General features: G+C 38.1%; 1 protein-coding gene across 1 annotated transcript in view; it reads left to right on the forward strand.

The window, feature by feature from the left end:
- Nucleotides 1-22,252, forward strand: part of EIF2AK3 (eukaryotic translation initiation factor 2 alpha kinase 3) — an 86,355-nt gene that overhangs the window by 62,122 nt on the left and 1,981 nt on the right. Inside the window, 4 exon segments of the mRNA XM_054591994.1 lie at nucleotides 259-1,036; nucleotides 7,788-7,955; nucleotides 15,067-15,168; nucleotides 21,688-21,750. Coding sequence (XP_054447969.1) covers nucleotides 259-1,036; nucleotides 7,788-7,955; nucleotides 15,067-15,168; nucleotides 21,688-21,750 — 1,111 coding nt within the window.

Consider the following 22,252-nt stretch of genomic DNA (forward strand, 5'->3'; position numbering starts at 1 on the left):
CACATAAAGGCCTTGGCTGCCCTTGTGTGACACTCCCAGATAATGGTTCCAAATATAAATTAAAGTTTTAAATTAAGTTTTTAGAGGGAATGGATGGCATGTGGTGTTCTTTGTCTCATATGTTTTTATTTTAATCTGTCCATTTGTGTTTTGGTAACTGGCTTTATTGTAGTTGAAACTTTAAAACAAAGGGTGTAGTTCACATAATTTAATCAACACATATTTACTCTCATCCTTTTGTATTTCTCCCACTTTTAGCACAGATTGGCCACTTAGCTCTCCTAGTCCAGTGGATGCACCATCAGTTAAAATATGCAGAATGGATCCTTTCTCTACAAAGGAGCATATTGAAATCATAGCTCCTTTGCCACAAAGAAGGAGATCTTTTTCAGTAGGGATTTCCTGTGGTCACACAAGTTCATCTGAGAACCACTTCTCTCCACTGGAATTTTCAGGACCAGACCATGACGACATCAGTGAGTCAATGGGTGCAGTATACAACCTCCAGGACAGTTGCCTTACAGACTGTGATGTGGAAGATGGTACTATGGATGGTAGTGATGAAGGACACTCCTTTGAACTTTGTCCTTCAGAAGCTTCTCCTTATGTAGGATCAAGGGAGAGAACCTCCTCTTCAATAGTGTTTGAAGATTCAGGCTGTGATAATGCATCCAGTAAAGAAGACCCCAAAACCAACCAACTGCACTTTGGCAACCATTATGCTAATAAACTGATTGCTACCAAGCATTCCAGTAGCAAATCTTCAGAACCTACTTTGTCTATTTCTCTTCCAAGACCAACCACTTTAAGTCTAGATCTCACTAAAAATACTGCAGACCAACTCCAGCCCAGTTCACCAAAAGTGTATCTTTACATTCAGATGCAGCTGTGCAGGAAAGAAAACCTCAAGGACTGGATGAACAGCCGGTGCAGCATGGCGGACAGGGAGAGAGGTGCATGCCTGCACATCTTCCTGCAGATTGCAGAGGCAGTGGAGTTCCTGCACAGTAAGGGACTCATGCACAGAGACCTCAAGGTTGGTACTTACGGAATATCACCCATGGGTCACAAGCTGACATTTTGTGAATACTTGCAATATTTCTCAGGTTTTAATAAAAGTACTCATAAGAGTAGAGGAGAAAGAAGGAAGGGATCAGGAGCAGAGATCTGGGAAAGTAGCCTGAAGAGATCTGCTGCAAAAATAAGAAATCTCATTACTTAAAAACCTCAGGCAAATTGTGAATTCTCTATAGTGTTCTTATGCCCATTTTACAGTTAAAAGTATTCTCATTCTCCTAAATGTGGGGGGCCCCACGTTGGGCGCCAGATGATGGGGGTACCCTGTTCCCTCAGAGTCCCCCTGGGTTGCCACACATGGTGAAAATAAGTTGTTCCAGACACTTCCCGGTCTGCCAGGAAAAGAGGGTGGCAATTCCCTCTAGTGGAGAATGCCCTGAGCCCTTCTCTTGCAGTGGCTTTTATTGAGAACGGTATGCCCAGGGCTATACAGCATGCAGGCAAAGCTCATCTATCAATGTCAAAAGGCTATGTTTACAGAAAACAGAGATCATAGATAACAATTGAAGGAACACAGAGATTTGCCTTAAGTTGGGGTCTGGTAGTCAAGATGGTGCCCATTTGGCCCTGAAACCTGGGAAACTGATCACATTCTATGCTTGACCCCAAACATTAGTACTCATTAACTCAAGGGCATTCTTAGCAAAGTAAGTTTCATAGGATTTAATGCATCCCTTTTCCAGGCCTAATTGCCCCCAGGAACTGCCCGATCCAGTGTAGGGCTGTACCTGCCTTTAGTATTGTTTCAAGCCTGAGTCAGGTGGGTGGAGAAGAGCAGCCAAGAGATAAGGAGACTTCTTTCAGATAGAATGAGAACTCCAGCCATGACAAAACTGAGGGGTGAGGATCTTTTGCTCTTTTGCCGTGTCCCTCAAGGCCTTTCCTGATGGCCCCTATGTGACTGTGCCCGTCTTAGGTTGCCCTTGCCATCAAGAGGGTCTTACCCATCATTGACTAACCAGTCATCCTCCAGGGCCAAGCAGGGTGATGTAAGGGAGGCAGGGGCTGCACCCTGCCAGGGGTACAGGTTTTGTCCCCTCAGTGGCCTGTTTTCCCAAGGCCTCCTTGCTCAGCTCCAACTTTGGGGCCCTCTCATCTGTTGGTGAAGCTACAGTCCCTGAAACCAGGTGAGATGGTTTCCAACACCTAAAGAAAAAAAGTCTTAGTAAAATCCAAACATACCATTTTCTTACGGCTTTGAGTAACCCTGGGACAGGTTCTCATAGGGTCCTGAACTAGCACATTGAAAAGGACCCAAGCGGAAGGAGAGACACAGGTTCCTTCATTAGCTAGCTCTGAATTAGGGCAAATTCCATTGTTTTTGCACCTGTTGAACTGTTTAGGTTTTGCGGAAGGAGGTGGGAAGCTGGATGATAAAAGGTGACTAACTGGTTAGCCGGATGATTGTTTGCAACTCTAAAACCTTTGATTCTATATTCAATATTGAAATATTTGACATTTAATATTTCAGTATTTCAATATTTAATATTGAAATATTGAATATTGTGGCAATGCGATATACTAAATTACATAAGATTCTTACTAAAACGTACAGTATTTCTTCAGTATGTGCTTCTAAAATAAGTATATGAACTTTCATTTAACTTTTTGCCATATTCCATATGCTCATAGTGATCATCATAGTAAACATAGATGTATAGTGAATACATAAATATTTTTCTCATGGATGTCACTTAAATTCTTGATAGACTTGGACTCATTTTAAGTATTTTCAATTTTGTTTTACATAACCACAAATTTGTTTCAGTCACCAAAGTAGCTATTTGGATGAGTACTTTTCTTCTTAAAGTCACCAGTGAGTTTTTTAAATCCATGAATATATTTTAAGGGTTTGGAATAACAAGGACACTAATTAGAAATAATTCCTATTTTCCAAACTAATTGTTGTTAAATTATGTCTAATCACTATGCTTCAGTGATTTTTGACAAAAATGATTGCCAGGAATTATTCCGCTCTGAATGAGAACTTCAGAGACTGATTTTGGTTGGAAGGGAGAAGACAACTTCCAACAGGCCAGATATCACTAACTTGATAAGAGTGCTGGCTGTTGGAATATTGTGCAGGTTTATCATTTGGTTGGAATTAGTTACCTGATAACACATTTTTCTTGTATTTACACTTCCTGTACACCCAGAATGCCAAGTTGAAAGGCAAGTCCTTATGTCCTTACTAATTTTGAATATTCTGTTGATTTTACAGTGTAAATGAGATATTGGTGAATATTTGTTTAATGCTACAATATTGTCTAAAGATATCTCTTATATTTCTCTATGCACCAAAATTATTTCAAGAAATTAATGTTCCCTTTAGTTTTCTAGATATCAAAAACTTTTTCTTTTGTAAAGATACTCTGTTTAAACATTTCTAGTGAACCAGAAAAAAATGCCCCCAAGATTTTTATTCCCAGTCCAAAAAGCTATGCATTCTCTCCATTCTGACCGAAGTCTTTGAGCTCAATGCTAAACCTTCTAGGCGCTCCCTCTTTTTTTATATTTTGGTCGTATTTTTTTCTCATCACCACTCTGTGGCCCCTGATTCTTCAGACGTAATTATAATCTCTTCTTCACTCAATCTGCACTGGGTTTTTCTCAATTTCTTAAATATACAGTGTCCTCATAGAGCCTGATGTTTTGCCTTCATAATCCTCATCACAGTTATATTATCTGTCCCTGGGTTTCTCCAGGGGAAGGAGCCATGTCTGTTTGTTCACCTATTATATCCTTAGCACAATGCCTGATACATTCTATATGCTCATATAATTTTATTTTGAATACTCTCTTGTTCACAACCAAAACCATTTTTAATAATTTAATCTGAAAGAAAATTTTGTTGGCCCATGTAGCTGAACTGTCCAAGATTCAAGTAAAGCTTCATCTGAGATCAAATTGACGTGGCCAAAATGTGATCTCTCCACCCCTTGCCCTATTCTAGTTTCCATCTACATCTAATTCAGGCAGGCTCTCCCTTCACAACCTCAGGACTGTAGCTATTCTCAAGGGCTACACATTTTTTAAGCATTATGTTTTATTGATTATGCTATTACAGTTGTCCTGATTTTTGCCCTTTTGCCCACTTCCACCCGGTGCCACCTACTCCTTCAGGTAATCCCCTTACTTTTGTTCTTGTCCATGGGTCATGTGTATGAATTCTTTGACTACTGCATTTTCAATACTGTACTTTACATCCCCAGGGCTAATCTGTAACCACCTATTTATACTTCTTAATACCCTCACCTCTTGACACATTCTCCCCCTCCCCCCGCCCATCTTGCAACCATCTGGTAACTAACTACTTTCTCTTGCTGCTTTTAATAGTTTCTCTTTATCTTTAATCTTTGGCCTTTTAATAAAGATGTGTCTTGGAGTGGGCCTGTTTGCATCCATCATAATTGGGATTCTTTGTGTTTCCTGGACTTGTATGTCTATTTCCTACACCAAATTAGGGAAGTTTGCTGTCACGATTTTTTCAAATAGATTTCCAATTTCTTGCTCTTTTCTCCCCCTGGTACTCCTATGATGAGAATGTTGGACCTCTTAAAGTTGTCCCTGAGGCTGTTTACACTATCCTCATTTTTTTTAATTCTTTTTTCTTCATGTTCTGTATGGTTGTTTTTTGCTTCCTTATGTTCCAAATCATTGACTTGATTCTTGACTTAATCCATTCTACTCTTGTTTCCCTCTAAATTGTTCTTTATTTCAATTAGCATATCCTTCTTTTCTGACTGGGTCTTTTTTATGCTGCTGAGGTCCTCACTAAGTTCCTTGAACATCCTTATAATGAATGTTTTGAACTCTGTATCGAATAGATTGCTTATCTCCATTTCATATAGCTCTTTTTCTGGAGTTTTGATCTGTTCTTCATTTTGGACCATGTTTCTTTGTCGTCTTGTTTTGGCAGCCTCCCTGTGTTTGTTTCAATGTATTAGGCAGAGCTGGTTTGACCCCATGTCTAGGTAGTGGCCTAATGTAGTGGATGTCCTATAGGGTCCAGTGGCACAGCCTCCCCTATCCCCCAAGCTGGGTGCTCAAGGTGTACCCTTTATGTGGGCTGAGTACACCTTCTTGTAGACCCTTGGTTGCTGTTGGCAGTTCAATGGGGGTGATTTACCCAGGCCAGTCAGCTGCAAAGACCAGCTGTGACCACAAACCACCAACCTCCACCCTCTGTGGAGGATCAGCTGTGCAGGGGCAGGGCGATGGTGCTCCAACATGGTCTGTAGTTGTCCACTGGTTGTGCTGGCCCTGGGATTCCCTGGGTGTCATAGGCCAGTGTGAGGGTGGCCCCCTACCTGTGTTTTGCCTAGGGCCACCATGCCTGAGCTATAAAGCAGACTGAGATGGCTGCTATTTGTGCTGGGCTTAAGCCAAGCTGTGACTCTAATCTGGCTGCTGCTAGGGCTCACTGAAGCCAAATGTTGCTTGTTTGATAAGATTTAGGAGCCAAGACCAGCCATTCTTATGGAGAAGCAGCTTGGGAGGGCGGTAAGTTGAGTGGGGCAGAGCCTCTGAGGATCTCCAAGGCAGGTCAAACAGTGTTAGCCAAGTTGATGGAGTCTCATATATGGCACCAGCTTACTAGCTCTGTGGGGGGAGGGTTTAGCAAAGGGACAATGGCCTCTGCTCACCTTGATGCCAGACACTTCAGTTCCTCCCTGTATACCACTGGTGCCTTTCCACCTGCTACCCCAGTGCTTGAGCCCAGAAGGAGTGAATCTGAGTAGGTGAGTCCATGTACAAGTTCTTTAAGAGGAACTGCCTGGGGCTCCAGCCGTTTCTTCCACTGACTCAATCTCTGCTGGTGTTCATAGCCAGAAGTTGTGTGGACTGACTTTCCTGGCACTGAAATCCCGGACTGGGGGGCTTAGCATGGAATTCCTCATTCCCAAGATATCCCTCCCAAATTCTTATCCACGTGGGTGTGGGACCAGTCCTTTCTGCTTCTGTGCCTCTCCTACCAGTCTGGATTGATGTAGTTTCTTTAATTCCATAGTTGTCATACTTCCATTCCCCTCAATTTCTAACGTTCCTGAGTGATGCTTGTTCTATCTTTTAGTTGTAATTTTGATGTGGTTGTGCAAAGAGGTGAAACATTTCTGCTTATGCCACCATCTTGACTGAATCTCCCAGGGCTATGCATTTGAAGTGTTTGGAGTGATGAGGTAGGGGGTAGAGGAGAAACGTATCTCTTTCCCCTACTATTGACCAGAATCCCTGAGTTTTCTAATTGATAAGCCAAGGACACATAACTTTTCCCTAAACCAGTGTCCTGACCTGGGGATGGGATTATGCTGATTGTTTTATGCAACCTCAGTATATGGAACCATGGGGTTGCTGCACAGTTGGGTAAGAAGAGAGTTGCCAAAGTCAAATCAGGATACTTCTGGTGAAAGTACAGGGGGACAGATGCTGGAGAGCCTAAAAATTAAAAATAAATAATTTTAAAAGTCTATTACAGTGTTCAGTAAATAACACCAGATTATGGGAGGCAGAGGAACGGTGAAATTTAAGGCAGCATGGTTTATTTTTGTCTGTCATGTAACGTTATTTGTGGGAGAGCAGGAGGTTATTACTATAGACTTTGGTTATGTGCAGTAACTTTATTAGACAAAATTGTATGGTGACATTTTGGAGTTTGCGAATAAAATGTTATTTGGCAGAATTTGAAGCCTGATGCAATTCAATTTCATGAGGTAAATGGCTTTCTTTTTCCTTAGGGGCTATGAATGGTGATTATGTTAGCAGAGGTTAGAGTAGGCTCTGAGGAAAGATAATATTTCATGTAAAGGACTTTGAGTTTAAGGGGCCCATGAGAAATTTATTTAGCTATATCTTTTAAGCAGTTGCATATGAGAGTTTATAACTCAGGACAGAGGTCTTAGAATACATGGGAGCATACAGATATTGGAAGAGACAGCAAAAGATTGCAGTTATGAGCTCTTATTCTCCTTGATAGCCTACTTTTCCCTCTCAGACATAAACCTGAATATCAGTCTGTTTCATTCATTTGTCAAATAGTAGCAATTAGCTACCATAGGGCATGAACTACATTCACTGCTGGACCTGTGGTAAGGCAGCAGACATCCTTTTCTCCTGGAGTCAGACTGTCTGAGTTTGAATCCCTGCTCCAGCACCTACTACTACCTGGCTAATACTGGGCCATTTACTGAACTTCTCTGGGCCTCCATTTTCACATCTGTAAAATGAAGACTAATAGAACTAATAGGGTTGTGAGTTAATAGTAGTAAACAGCTTAGAATGGCTCCTGGCTTATTTTAAGTGGTATATATGCATTTGCTATTATCTTTATTACTACTGTAATCATGGTTTCAGTCATAAGTGTAGAGAAGCTGGACAGAGGGAGAATATATAGAATGATAGGATTGAGCGTTAAGTACCCTGGGCCCTAGGTAATGTGAATCTCTAAGGGTTGAAATGCTATTTTGCTAACTCATGATCCAAATGGCTAAATGTAAATTCTAACTCCCTCTGCTACCCTTCCCTTTTCTTTACTCAACAATACTTGTCTAGCATGAAAGGACTGTTTTTATTTTCATGTTAGCGCATTTTAGAGGGAAACATGCTTGAGAATATCTAGTTTCTTGTATTTATTTTCTGTTATTTTAATAAATCCCCTTCACTTGTTCTCCTTTTCTGTACATATTCATTTTGTCTGTTTTATTTTTTTCCAGCCTTCCAACATATTCTTTACAGTGGACGACGTGGTCAAGGTTGGAGACTTTGGATTAGTGACAGCAATGGACCAAGATGAGGAAGAGCAGATGGTTCTGACCCCAATGCCAGCATATGCAAGACACACAGGACAAGTGGGGACCAAACTGTATATGAGCCCAGAGCAGGTGAGGTAGTTTTGTTTTCCATCCTAATTACGAATAGACTTTTAGTTAGCATGACAGCAAGCCAGATATCCCCCATGAATCTCCATCTATGTTCTACTTAAAATATCTAATAAAATAAAATTTGAAAAGTATGAAAACTGGTAGTAGTGTTGCACAGGCAACACAGCTAGGGGACGGTTTCTACAGCTTGAATTGGTATGAATTAAAACAACACTCACAATTCATAAATTAGGCCCACCCTCTGAACCAGGACCTGACAACAACCAGAAATTTATAAAGAGAATTTGAATGCCCTTTCCTAAACTTAACTCCAGTTCACCTGTATAAACTGTGTAGGAACACAGTTCCCAAGCCAGCTAGAGTCAGAAATATGTACTGAGCTGCCCTCTATAATAATTCACAGGCAACTTCAAGAATGTACTATGGCAGGAAATAAAGGTGGATAGGCTGGACTATCTTGCCTCATGGGATGTTTAGTCTCCAACCGAACAGGACAGAGACTTGAAGAGTGGTGGGAGCAGGGTATCCTGGGAGTTTCAGAGCAGCATGCCCACCCACCACCAAGCTAATGATATTCACAAGCCTATCTATGCTTACATCAGCCATTCTCAAACTTTGTAGTCCTGGTACCTATTTAGATTTGTAAACATGCTTGAGAACCCAAGAGTTTTCTTATGGGATTTTATTTATCAATATTTGCCATTTTAGAGAGTGAAACTGAAAAATCTATAAAATTTTACTCAATGAATAACAATATTAAACCTATCTCATCCTAAAGATATTTTTATGATAAATATCCCTTTCCCCCAAAAAATTGGTGACAGTAGCATTCATTTGCATTTTTACAAATCTCTTTAACATTTGACTTAAAAGACCTAGATTTCCATATTGACTTTTTATTCAGTTTATTGGAGTCTGTTATTTTGTGTGAAGAAAATCTAACCTCACATAGATATGTAGTTGGAAAGGGAGGAATATTTTAATAGAATTTTCATGTAATTATGGGTATTCTTCTTTGTGCATTGAAACTCAGTTAAGTGATAATTTCTTAAAAGTCATTTGCCCTGTGTAATCTAAAACCATATCATTAAATATTTTCTACTTTATTAGTTTAATATCCTTAATTCATTTAGCACTTTTTTAAATTTTAAAAAAGTTTAATATGCTTACTGAACTTAGAGAAACATCGATGTGAGAGAGAAACATCGATTGGTTGCCTCCCGTACATGCCCGGACTGGGGACTGAGGCCACAATATAGGTATGTGCCCTGATTGGGAATCAAAACCCCCAACCTTTTGGTGTACAGGATGACACTCCAACAAAGTGAGTCACACTGGCATGGGCCATTCTGCACTTTGAATGGATCTTTTACCCATCCAGGGAAGCTAGATGAAAAATACAGTAGGCCTTATTTGTAGTCAGTATTTGAGCATTTATTGAAAAGTAAATTAAAATAAGATATACTTTCATTTCAGACTTCCAGATCACAAAGGAACCTGAGTGTATTTGAAAGTAGACTGGTGAATGTTTTGCTATAATCACATTGCAATTAAAAAAAGATGATAGTGGTTTGTTTTGATTTTAGGTCTTTGTTTCTTTTGGCTAGTGGAAATTTAAAACACCCTCCTAAGTAACTATTGGGTGAATGATAAAATAAAAATTCTCATGCAGAGTATTAAGAAAACAATGAAAGAGGCCCTGGCCAGGTAGCTCAGTTGAGCATCATCCTGGTATTCCAAGGTCATAGGTTCAATCACCCATCAGGTCACAAAGCAGAATCAACCAAGGAATGCATAAATAAGTGGAACAACAAACTGATGTTTCTCTCTATCCCTTTCTTTCTCTCTCTTAATTAATTAAATTAAGCAATAAAAAAAAAGAAATGAAAAAGTGTTGAAGTTCAGCACAACCAAAAGAAGGACAACAGCAAATTTAAAAACAAAAAATAACTGGACTGCCAGAAAATCAAACTGTATGGAAGTCTGACAACCAAGGGGCTACAGAAGAAACATTCATCCAGATTGGTAGGAGAAGCAGAGACAGGCTGCCAGGGTGGAGACAACGCAAGCCAAGGTGGCAGCTGGAGGACCAGGCAGGTTGAGGCGGTGGCTAGCAGTCCAGGTGGTCCCACATTTGTGTGAGATAAAGCATGAGACAGCTGGGGAACAAGACAGACCATGCAATCCAGGGTTCCAGTGCAGGAATAGAAAGCCCCAAAACCTCTGGCTGTAAATACCTGTGGGAGTAGCAGCAGTGGGAGAACCTCCCAGCCTCACAGGAGAGTTCCTGAGAGAGACCCAGAGGGTCCTAGAACATACACATACCCAGCCACCCAGGAATCAGCACTAGAAGGGCCCAGTTTGCTTGTAGGTAACAGGGGAAGTAACTGAAAGCTGGCAGGGAGCCAAGCAAGCAGCATTGTTCTCTCTCAGACCCCTCCTCCAGAGACAGTGTCACAACGCAGCAACCTGGCTTGCCACTCCCTGGTGAATACCTAAGGCTCCACCCCTTGCAACATAACAGGTGCACTGAGGCAAAGACATATGGCCCAAATGAAGGAACAGATCAAAGCTCCAAAAATAGAACTAAGTGATGAACAGATAGCCAACCTATCAGATGAAGAGTTCAAAACACTGGTAATCAGGATGCTCACAGAATTGGTTGAGTATGGTCGTAAAATGGAAGAAAAAGTGAAGGACATGCAAAGTGAAAGTAAAGAAATATATACAGGGAACATTAGTAAAGGGAAAGAAACTGGGACTCAAATCAATGATTGGGAGCAGCAGGAAGAGATAAACATTCAACCAGAACAAAATGAAGTAATAAGAATTTTAAAAAATGAGGAGAGGCTTAGGAACTTCTGGGACAACTTTAGCATTCCAACATCTGAATCATAGGGGTGCCAAAAGGAGAAGAGGAAGAGCAAGAAATTGAAAACTTACTTGAAAAAAATAGTGAAGGGGAACTTTCCCAGTCTGGTGAAGGAGATGGACTTCTAGGAGATCCAGGAAGCTCAGAGAGTCCCAAAGAAGTTGGACCCAAGGAAGCACACACCAAGACACATCATAATTACATTACTCAAGATTAAAGATAAGGAGAGAAACTTAAAAGCAGCAAGAGAGAGAGAGAGTTACCTACAAAGGAGTACCCATAAGACTCTCAGCTGATATCTCAAAAGAAACCTTGCAGGCAAGAAGGTGCTATAAAGAAGTATTCAAAGTCATGAAAGGCAAGGACCTACATCCAAGATTGCTCTACCCAGGAAAGATATTATTTAGAATGGAAGGCCAGATAAAGTGCTTTCCAGATACAGTCAAGTTAAAGGAGTTCGTCATCACCAAGCCCACACTATATGAAATGTTAAAGGGACTTATCTAAGAAAATGATGAAGATCAGAAACTATGAACATCAAAGTGATAACAAACTCACAACTATCAACAACTGAACCTAAATAACAAAAACAAACTAAGCAAACAACTAGAACAGGAACAGAATCGCAGAAATGGAAAACAGAGGTGACAGGGAGGGGAAAATGGGGGGAAAGGTACAGGGAATAAGCAGCATAAAGAGTAGGTACAAAATAGGCAAGGGGAGGTTAAGAATAGTATAGGAAATGGAGAAGCCAAGAACTTACATGTAGACCCATGGACATGATCTAAGGGGTGAGAGGAATGCTGGTGGGACAGGGGTGCAGGGCAGAGGGGAATAAAGGTGAGAGAAAAATGAGACAACTGTAATAGCATAAACAATAGAATATATATTAAAAAAAGAAAAAATAGTGAAATTCACGGAAAGCTATCAACATTCTATTTGGAGATAAATGAATTTGAAAGGTTTTCATTATATAAGCACATCACATTACTGTGTAAGTGATTTAGCATTCTGCTTGGTAGGAGGCAGGAAGCTGCAGGATGTTAAACAGGAACAAGAACTCATACTGGTGAATCAGTGAAACAACCACATTATGGTAGATTTTAAATTTTAAATGAAAAAGATAACCCTCCCTAGCAAATCCACTTAAAAGGGAAAAATCACAAATTTAGAAATTAAAAATGATAAATGTGGCAGAGATTATAATTTATAAGAGATTTATTATATATAGTAGATCATTTGCAACCAAAAATATCCAAACTGGCTTGAATAGAAAAATAAATCTATTGGCTCAAGCAATTGAATCAGCCTAGTCAAATGGTATATACGTATCCTGGTAACAGGAGAAATTAAAACTGTATGAAATATCAAAGTAATGTAAATATGTATTTATACCCATATGAAAAAAAGCAGGAAGTAAGAGCCATAAAATATCAACAGTCACTGCTTCTGTGTAGAAGCCTTGAATAGTATTTTGGACTTTTCTCTGTGTTCCAATTTCTCTACATAGGCATCTATCAGAATTGATATTAAACTATATTGAATAGCATTATTTTTTTGATTCACCATTATTCAAGAGGATGGAAATATACCTTCACACTTTAAGTATTGTGACAACAAACTAGGAATGACTACCTGGATGCATGTGTGTTTGAAGGACTTGCTGGATGGAGTCCCCAGCTCCCCCAGCCCTGTGTGAAATAGATGATTCTCCCTCCACTCCCTGTCAGGATCTATGTTATACTGTTTAATCTTCTCATAGCATTTTTAATTCTCTAAAAGGAAGTATTTTGCTTCCTCTTTAAAATAATAAAAAATAATAAACTATCAGAAGAGGGCCTACCTCCTTTTCTTTCTTTCTATTTTTTTTTCTTTTATTTTTAATCCCAATGCCTAAAGCAATGCGTAGAATTCAGCATAAATGTTTGGTGAAAGAATGAATGTGAGTATCAGTGAAAAGGTAAATATCAGGTGGGCAGTCATGGCCACCACACATACTGCTGTGCTGACTGTATTTTGGCTTGTGGCTGATGTGTATGTTTGTGTGTGTTTGTACACACGTGTATGTATTTGTTGGAGGTAAAATTCACCATCTAAGAAAGGAAGAGTGATGACAAGTGATGCCATATTTGTAATCATTGAAGATACTAGAAAATTAACGATACCTATGGAAATTTTGTCATGGCAGTGTATGATAGTTAAAATCAAGTAGTTAAAAATAGACAATCTTAATTCCCTTAATAAACTTTCTTACTCTTCAGTATTCTTAAATACGGAAACTATCACTTTATAAAATGTCACTTTTAAAAATCTCTCAAAACACTTTGGCTGTATGAATTGTCTTACCCAAGCCTCAGAAGCTACACTAAGGCATTGTTTTAAAATATTTTTTATCAAAGCTCTTAATTTTCTTATCCTTCTAGGAGAAAATGAACAGAGACCACACTTTGTTCTTGGTATAATTCCCGGGAAATACAGCCCACATTCTAGGATTACACAATGCTAAAACAATCAACTTTTAGATGAAATTCTGAAAGCGCATATTATATTCTGCCCTCTTCCTTGATGTTTAATTTCTTATTTTTACATGAGTTCATGAAGCTATATTTGTTTTAAAATGTATTTAATAATGCTTTTTCCCCTAATTATATGCTAATCTATTATCTTTGCAGGGAGTATAGAAACTAAAGGAATATATAAAGAAAACTAAAAATTACTTACTAAAACTCTTACCCCATTCACAGTGGTTACTTATTTCCTTTTATGAAATACACAAACACATACACATCTTATAATATTTTTATATGTACTTTATTTTGGAAAACAAAATGGGATTCTAGTGTGTAAATTTTTGGATGTAATATTAAAAGTAAGCATTTTTTACAGTATTAATGTTCTTATAAAACCTTTTTGGCTATATCATATTCTCTCTGTTAAACAGTTCATTCACTCTTTGTTTTGGACATTTTAGTCACTTGTAACTTTTGCCATTGGGAATATCACTTAGATAACTACCCCTGTGCACAAATTTCTGTCCACATTTCCATCTACCCTACTGTGAGTGAAATAAATTAGGGTCACCAAGTGGGAGTAAACATTGCCAGTTCCTTTTTATGAGGGTATGTTAGTTTATATTCTCCAAATATTGTATGAGGGTGTCCGTTTCATCACTGTACCCTCCCTGTAAACCAGAGATAAGAAGTAAGGGAAGAGAGGAAGGTGATGCAGTGATGCTGACTTTAAGATGACTTTCCATCTGATATTCTATATTCCATAGTACAGAGGCAGGTGGCTTGTGGGAGCAACGAGGGAGACAGGTATCAAGAGCTGTTTAGAAGGTTGTGGAGAGTTTGTCATCCCGGCTACTACTTGTGCCCCCATGAAGAAATGCTGGTGTGGTGTGTTCCAAAGTGACACTCTTCTTTAGTTTTCCCAGATGTCAAGTTATGTGCCTAAAGTAGTTTCCACAAATAAAAGAGTTCTACCTTTTCACCAAGTGATCTTCACCAAGATCACTTTTAATTTGAATGAGGCTTTGTGTAAGAGTATTTGGGTTGTAATTTATCTGTTTATTTTAACAAATAAGCATTTATTGAAGGTCTTGTCTATACTTAGCCCAGTGCTGGGTGGTGGGAATATAAAAGAAGCAGGTCCCTTCCCTCCAGGACTTCATCTCTAGTTGTGAAGAACAGGAAATATGTACATGAAAACTACAACTAAGAGTGCAAAGGGGTCCATAATTAAGTGCCATAATGAGGGCTAACCACAGTTGATTAGTGGTTTGAAGTAATGAAGATTTTCTCATAAAAATGGGTGAGGGCTAAGATGATTAGAAATGAGAGATCTGCTTTAGATAGTGTTTACTTTGAAAAACTTCACCGCAGGGGTAGTTGAGCAGCTTTCATTGGCTCCCACAAACTGTTTTTAGCATTGCAAGGCTCCAGGTTTCTGCCAGGCCTATTTCACTGATGCATATCTCAGAGCTTGTTCCTGGGCTTTCCTTCTGTGATGTTGAGTCGTTTAATTACTCCTGCTGTAGTGAGTTGAAGAAAAGAGGCTTGCAAAATTAACTCTTTGCTAACATTTTCATAGCTACAATTACATTTAAACCTTCGAAGTGACTAAGTCAACTTTGGAATTCACCAATGTCATATTATCAGTTATATTCAGTACCATAGTATCAATTGTATTATCTCTGTTAATATTTTTCTAATATTTCTTCTTTATATGGAATTTCAGATTCATGGAAACAACTACTCTCATAAAGTGGACATCTTTTCTTTAGGCCTCATCCTATTTGAGTTGTTATACCCATTTGGCACTCAGATGGAGAGAGTCAGGGTAAGTTCTCCCTGCTTCATAAAAGGTGGAAAAAAATACTCTAAAATTTACAAAAGAAGAATTTTAAGAGGAGGATAAGTTATTCTCAATACCAGCAGATTAGTTAACTACAAGTGAAAGGGGTCATGTGAGCTCTACAGGGAGGATGTGAAAACAACTTGCTTCCACCTAAATCTCAGTCTTCAAAAATTGTTTAGTTGAATTGTTTTGTTCCTTGTTGTTAATTGAAATTCATCATAACTTAACAGCATTTAGTACTCAGTAAGTTGGTAGTAAGTGCAAAGCTAGGGAACCGCAGTGTAATGGGGGTGGGGCTAGAGAGGAAGTGATGGTGGCAGTGGTTGGTCAGAGAATAGTATTCCAGAGGGTAAGTGGTCACACACTCATACACTTAAAAACTGGAAAACTAAGTGTAATTAATTTTGTTCCTCTCAAATCCCACTTATTCTTTAAGGAAGATAATACTGAAGGTCTTAAAAGAAGGCCTCTGTCACGTTCTTCCCTACCCTTCATAAGTGGTAATCCTCAACTTGTCCCCAGTACTTACTTCCATATTTCCAAAATTTATGCCGTTATCACCATTGAAACTGGAAAAACTAGTGTTTGGTCTGCCTGTCACGTACCAGACCCAATAATCAGAAACAGGGATTGAATCTTTATGTGTGCTTTATTCAGGTGGCCAGGGATCTGAGAAGACGGCAGGTTTGTACCCTAACTGACCGTCCTACATTTCTTTCCAGGCCATCCTTTTTATAACAAAGAACGAAGTATGGTGAGGGGCTTGGAATTCAGGGAAAATTAGGGGGAAAAAAAACCCCAAAACTGTAGCATTCTCACCCTGGGCGGTAGTTTGTCTCTCCCCAGAACACAATGGTGAGGATATCTCCAGCTATGCCCCAGGCAGGAGGTAGTTTGTCTCTTGTGGAGCACAAAGATCAATTGCAGAGATTTCCTGGGGTCAGGGCCTGCAGATCCTGAAACAACAGCTTTTCCACATGCATTTACTTCTTAGGCTTATCAAACTATTTCCTTAAACTAAAATTTTCCAACTTTTGAGTCCTCCAACACCATTTCTGTATCAGTTTTAGATCTTTCTTATTGATTACTGGCTATGGTAGAAGAGGATGTATAGCCCTTTGGCTATATATGAGACCTAACAGTCCTAACCATGAGGACCTATCCAAATGAGTAAATTTCAGAACATCCTAAAAGCTTCCAGAAAGACATATTAAACAAGTCCAATATATGCAAAGAATCAGGAATCATATGGTATCAAATGACCCTATTAAGAATGTAAAAATATAGTCTATAGAATGGGTGAAAGATATTTATGAATCATATATCTGATAAGGTCCTAATGTCCAGAATATATAAAGAACTATTACAATTTGACAATAAAAAGATAAACAACCCAACTAAAAAATGAGCAAAGGACTTAAATAGATATTTTTCCAAACAAAGGTTTACAAATGGCCAATAAGCACAACATTTTTAATTAGGGAAATACAAAACAAAACCACAATGAGATACTAATTCACACAGTAAAGGATGGGTATAATAAAAAAATACAAGTATTGGCAAAGATGTGGGGAAATTGGCGCCCTCATACATTGCTGGTGGGACTCCAAAATGGTGCAGCTGCTGTGGAAACTGATAGTTACTCAAAAAGTTAAACATAGAGTTACATGTGACTCAGCAATTTCACTCCTAGGTATATACCCAAGAGAAATGAAAGCATGTTCACCCAAAAATTTGTACGCAGGTGTTCATATATCATTTTCATAAGGGTTGGAAAGTAGAAACAACCCAACCAGCTGATGAATGGCAAAACAAAATGTGGTATACCCATGCAATGGAATATTATTCAGCTGTGAAAACGAATGGAGTACCAATCTATGCTACAATAAAATTGAACCTTGGAAACATTGTGCCAAGACGTCAGACACAAAAGACTAATATTGTATGAATTCATTTATGTGAAATATCTAGAATAGACAAATCTATAGAGACCAGGTAGATTAGTAGTTGCCAGGGGTCAGGGGTAGAAGGAGATGGGGAGTGACTGCTTAACGTGTATAAGGTTTCTTTTTCGGTGACAGAATGTTCTGCAATTAGTAGTGATGGTTGTACAACATATGAATTGAATAAAAACCACTGGGTTATATACTTTAAAATAATTAAAACAATGAATTTTTTTAATGTGAATTTTATTTCAATTAAAGATGTAAATAAAAAACATGTAGTTGTGCAAAAGTTTGGTTAAATGAAGTCTGTATTTCTCTTGACCATGGACATACTGTTCTATGCTAGATGAAATAAATACACTTTTTCTTTCTTATGCAATCCTTTGTTTTTTAGAATTCTTTTCTCAATTGCTTAGATTTCTCTGAACTTTTGTTATAATTTTTAACAAGTGTTCAAAATCTGTCACCTATCAAACAATATTTCCTGTGTGCTTCAATATAGTTTATCTACTTATATATCACTAGGATAGATGAATGGGCAGGTAGGCAGGCAGATAGATGATTGATTGATTGATTTTTTTTTTTTTTTTTCTTTTCCTGGAGTCTTCTTCTCAAAGCTGTTGTCCTTCAGTTTGTTCTGATCCCCACCCCTAGACCTTCTATAAACTGTCAACCATGGGCGTACTTCCTTACCCTCTGGGCTTGGACCACCAATTTCCTAGATTCTGTGTCTTTCCCTTTTTCTTGCATTACCCTCTTATTTTGCTGGAGCACATTCTGCTATAAATTCCTCAGAAAGAATGTATGAGAGAGACATTTTTAGAGTCTTCAAGTATGTGAAAATGCATTTCTTTCCATCCTCACATGTAATTAATAAATTTGCAAGGTTTCAGTTTTAGATTGGGAATAATTTTCCCCAGAACTTTGAAGGCTTTTAGTTTATAGCACTGCTGTTGAAAAGGTGATACCAATCTCATGCCTGATTTTTTTTATATTGGATCTGTTTGACCTGTTTTATTTTTCACTCTGGAAGCTTTTAGGACTTTACCTTTATCAGTGCTGTTATGAAATTTAGTCTTTTCATTGATCTTTCTTTTCCCCCTCACCTACTGTGCTTAATATTTGGTAGGTCCTTTCAGTTAAAAGATATGAATCCATTAGTTCTAGTAAATTTCTTGTATTATTTTTGATAAATTCTCCAATTTTTCTCTTTTCTAAAAACAACTACTATTTTTTTCTCCTGTTTTTCATCTTTCTGTCTTCTACAGTTCTTTGTGAGTTCCTTAACTTGTTATTCCAACTTTTCTAGTTTTTTATTTTGACCATACAGCTTTTATTGTCCATTATTGCTCCTTTTAAATAGCATTTTACTCTTTTTACATGGATTTAGTACTTATCTCCGAGAATCTCAATTGTATGTCTGTATGTAAGTTTTCTTTTCCTTGCATTGTCTCTTTCCTCTGGTTTTTAATTTTTTTTTAATTACTATAGAGCCACAGGAAGTTGCAGAGATAATACAGAGATTCAGTGTACCCTTCACCCAATTTTTCCTAGTGCTTACATCTTCCATACTTACAGTACAATATCAGAGCCAGGAATTTGACCTTGTTACAGTGTGTGTATATAATTCCATGTTATTTTATTTCACATATAGATTTGTATAACCGCCACTATAGTCTAGACACAGAACTGTTCTGTCACCACAAAAAGTTCCCTTCTACTACCCCTTTATAGTCTCACTTTCCTCCCTACCCTAAACCCTAACTCTGGGGTTTTTAATAATATTTTTTTCTCATGTTAACAATCCTTAGCTGTTCATATTTAAGAATAGGGCTCTAAAATGGAGACTGGAAGGACTTCACTGTAAGGGCTACAATTCAGTTCTTATCTAGGGGTATGGTAGAGAGCTCCCCACATGTCAGCATCTATGGACCTTTATTTACTCTAGAATGATTTTCTCCAGAGAAGTGGCTTTCATTCTCCTAAGAAAGAGTGTTGATGGGTGAGGATGCGTACAGAGCTTCATCCTACTGTTTCATGCCCACCCCAACATACACCTTTCCTTTCTATTGAGTGACACTGAGTCTGGACTTCTTTGGTTCAGTTTCTCGGGAAAATAAACCTTGTATGTTTATATGGAGATGTATCAGTCTCTATATGTACTTTCAGATAGTTTTCCTGCCATCTTCCTCTGCCTCCCCCACCATCTGCAGGTCCTGCACAGCTAGTCCACTCCCTGTTCGCCTGCATTATCCCTGCAGGTGGCCCAGCTTACCTTCCTCTCTTCTGTTAAGGTAATTGCTATGCTTCTATCCACTTCCTGTCTTCCAAAAATTTCACTTTTCTTCCAGTACACTCATTCTTACAGACTTATTTATGCATTTCACATTCTTTTGCAGTTGTTTTAGTGCAAATGTTTACTGAAAATGTAGTAGAAAATCTGCCATGTTTAGCTAGAATCTCTCTGAAATTCTTGTAATGAATGTAAAACAGATCATTCAATGATTTGAGCAAGGCCCTTTTTAAAATCAGTTTTATTGAGATACAATTTATATACAATAAAGTACATGCACTTTAGGTATACAGTTTGATGAGTCTTGCCAAGTTTATATACCCATGTAACCATCACTATACATTCAAAATATAGAACATTTCTATCATTCGAGAAAGCTTCCTTTGCTCCTTCCCAGTCAATCCCATACCACCATCCCAGGCTTTATCTTTTCTAAAGCTCCACATAAATGGAATCTTTCAAGACACACATTCTTTTGTGTCTGCTGCCTTTGATTCACCAAAAAGTTTTTGAGACTCATTCATGTTACTCAATGTATCAGTGGTTTCTGGTTTCTTCCTTTTTATTTCTAATATTCCAGTTGTATGTGTGTCACAGTTCATGTATCCATTTACCTATTGAGAAACATTTATGAATAAAGATGCTGTGGGTATTTGTGAACAAGCTGTTTTGTAGACACTCAGTGTTTTCATTTGTCGTGGGTACTTACCTGGGTAGGATAGATAAGCTATGCAGTAAGTGGTTTAACTTTAAAAGGAAGTCCCATTTTGCATTCCCACCATCAGTGCATGAGAGTTCTGGTTTTTTCACTCCTTGCCAACACTTGCTCAGTCTTCACAATTTTATCCATTCTAGTACAGGCATAATGGAATCATAATCTGGTTTGCGTTTGCATGTCTCTGATGAAAAATGACCTAGACCAGCTTTTCAAGTCCTTTGCCAGACAGCTGTAGTGTGACTACTTTCTTTTAGTTTATGGCTTGCCATTTTATTTTTTTTAATTGTGTCTTTCAAAGCTCAGCAGATTTTAATTTTGAAGTTCAATTTGTCAGCCTTCTCCTGTATGCTATGCTTTTTGTTGAAATGACTTTCCATTCCCCCCATTGAATTATGGTCACGGTCTTGTTTCAATTTTAAGTTTCAAAATAAAAACCTTTGTTTTAAAATGTTATGATTAAAAATTAATTTAGTGAGTTCAGATTCAGGCATTTATCTGCACTCAGTTTGGTATGACCTTCCTATTAGCAAATGAAACCCTCCCTTCTAGGTCCTGTAGCATAGATTCTTCTAGTTAAGTTTCTGTTTTCCTGTAGCAGGGCTTAACATGCCAACCTAGTTCTTACTTTTTTTTTTAACGTACACTCCAGATTATTTTTTTCTTTTTAATTTACATTTTTTATTTTGATTGAATTTATTGGGATGACATTGGTTAATAAAACTATATAGATTTCGGGTGTATAATTCTATACTACCTCATCTGTATATTGTATTGTGTGTTCACCATCTCAAGTTAAGTCTCCTTTCATTACCATTCCTATTACTTTCCCTCTTCTACCTCTCCCCACTCCCTTTTTTCAGCTTATTGCCTAAGAAATGTAAAGACTTACTTGCTTTATTTCATTTCTAAAAACTGGTTTTTGACATCATTACAAAAGAAGTATTGGGTACTTTCCTAAATGAAATACTGAAATTACCTCATTTAATTCTCAAAGCAGTCTTACAGGGTGGGCCCTATTATCTTTATTTTGCAGATAAGGAAGCTAGAACATAAAGAGAGTAATAATTTATATGAAAATTTCCCAGAGAACTTTCAAAAGCTTAGTTTTATACATTGTGTTTTGCATAATTGATTTGGTTTTCTGCCCTCCCCCCACCAAAAAAATAAAGAGTAAAGCTCTTTCTATCAAATGCTAAGAGATTAGAAACTAATAGAAAAGCTTATCCACTTAAGGACATAAGTGTGTGTTCATAAATGACTGAATTTTTTGATATGGATCAGTGTGTTTTCGGTTAAAATCCAGGTGTTGCTATCATATGCATAATTCAAGCATAATTATATCTGAACTATTTTCTAGATTTTGACGACTTCACAGTACTTATGTATAGATTATCATCAGGAAAAGCTATTTATAGGTTTCCCATCTGTTTAATATTCACCCTTTCTCCTTAGTAACTCTTTTAAAGTTATCAAAAATATTTTTATGTTTAAATAGATCTGACAAAATAGATTCAAAGGTAAGTAACACTTTTCTTTCTTTTTAGGTATTATCCGATGTAAGAAATCTCAGATTTCCATCACTGTTTACTCAGAAATATCCTCATGAGGTTTGTATAATTCTCATCTTCTATTTTCTCTAGAATCATTTAGAACTTAAAGGGTCCTTAGCAGTCAGTTCACCAGTTTCCCCATTTTACTGATGAAGAAGCCAAAGGCCTAGAGAGGAAAGGGGCCTGATCCCAAGAGCACACACTTGTTGAAATCGAAGACTGAAACTCAGCCCTGGGCCTTGGGCCTGGTGTTCTGTGTTCCCATGCCGCATGGCATCCTGTACGTGAATTGTAGCCACCTTTCCCTTCCACAGGCTGAGCTCCCTGTGTACCTCCCAGGGCCAGTATACCTCTGCAGGGACAGAACTGCTATTATGATCATGCCATTAATTGCTTTATCTGAGTGAATTTGGGAGAAATCTTAAAAACTGGCTCCTTTTGGGGAATGGAGGGAACAAATTTCCATTGATAATGTGTGTTGGGTTATACCACTGTGAGTGCAACAATAAATTGTTCAGAAGAGTAGAGAGGGAATATTTAGATGGTCTTGAATAATGAA

Source organism: Pteronotus mesoamericanus, unplaced genomic scaffold (assembly GCF_021234165.1).
Source record: "Pteronotus mesoamericanus isolate MK-2021 breed Mesoamerican mustached bat unplaced genomic scaffold, CSHL_Meso_final scaffold_31, whole genome shotgun sequence".
Classification (NCBI taxonomy): domain Eukaryota; kingdom Metazoa; phylum Chordata; class Mammalia; order Chiroptera; family Mormoopidae; genus Pteronotus; species Pteronotus mesoamericanus.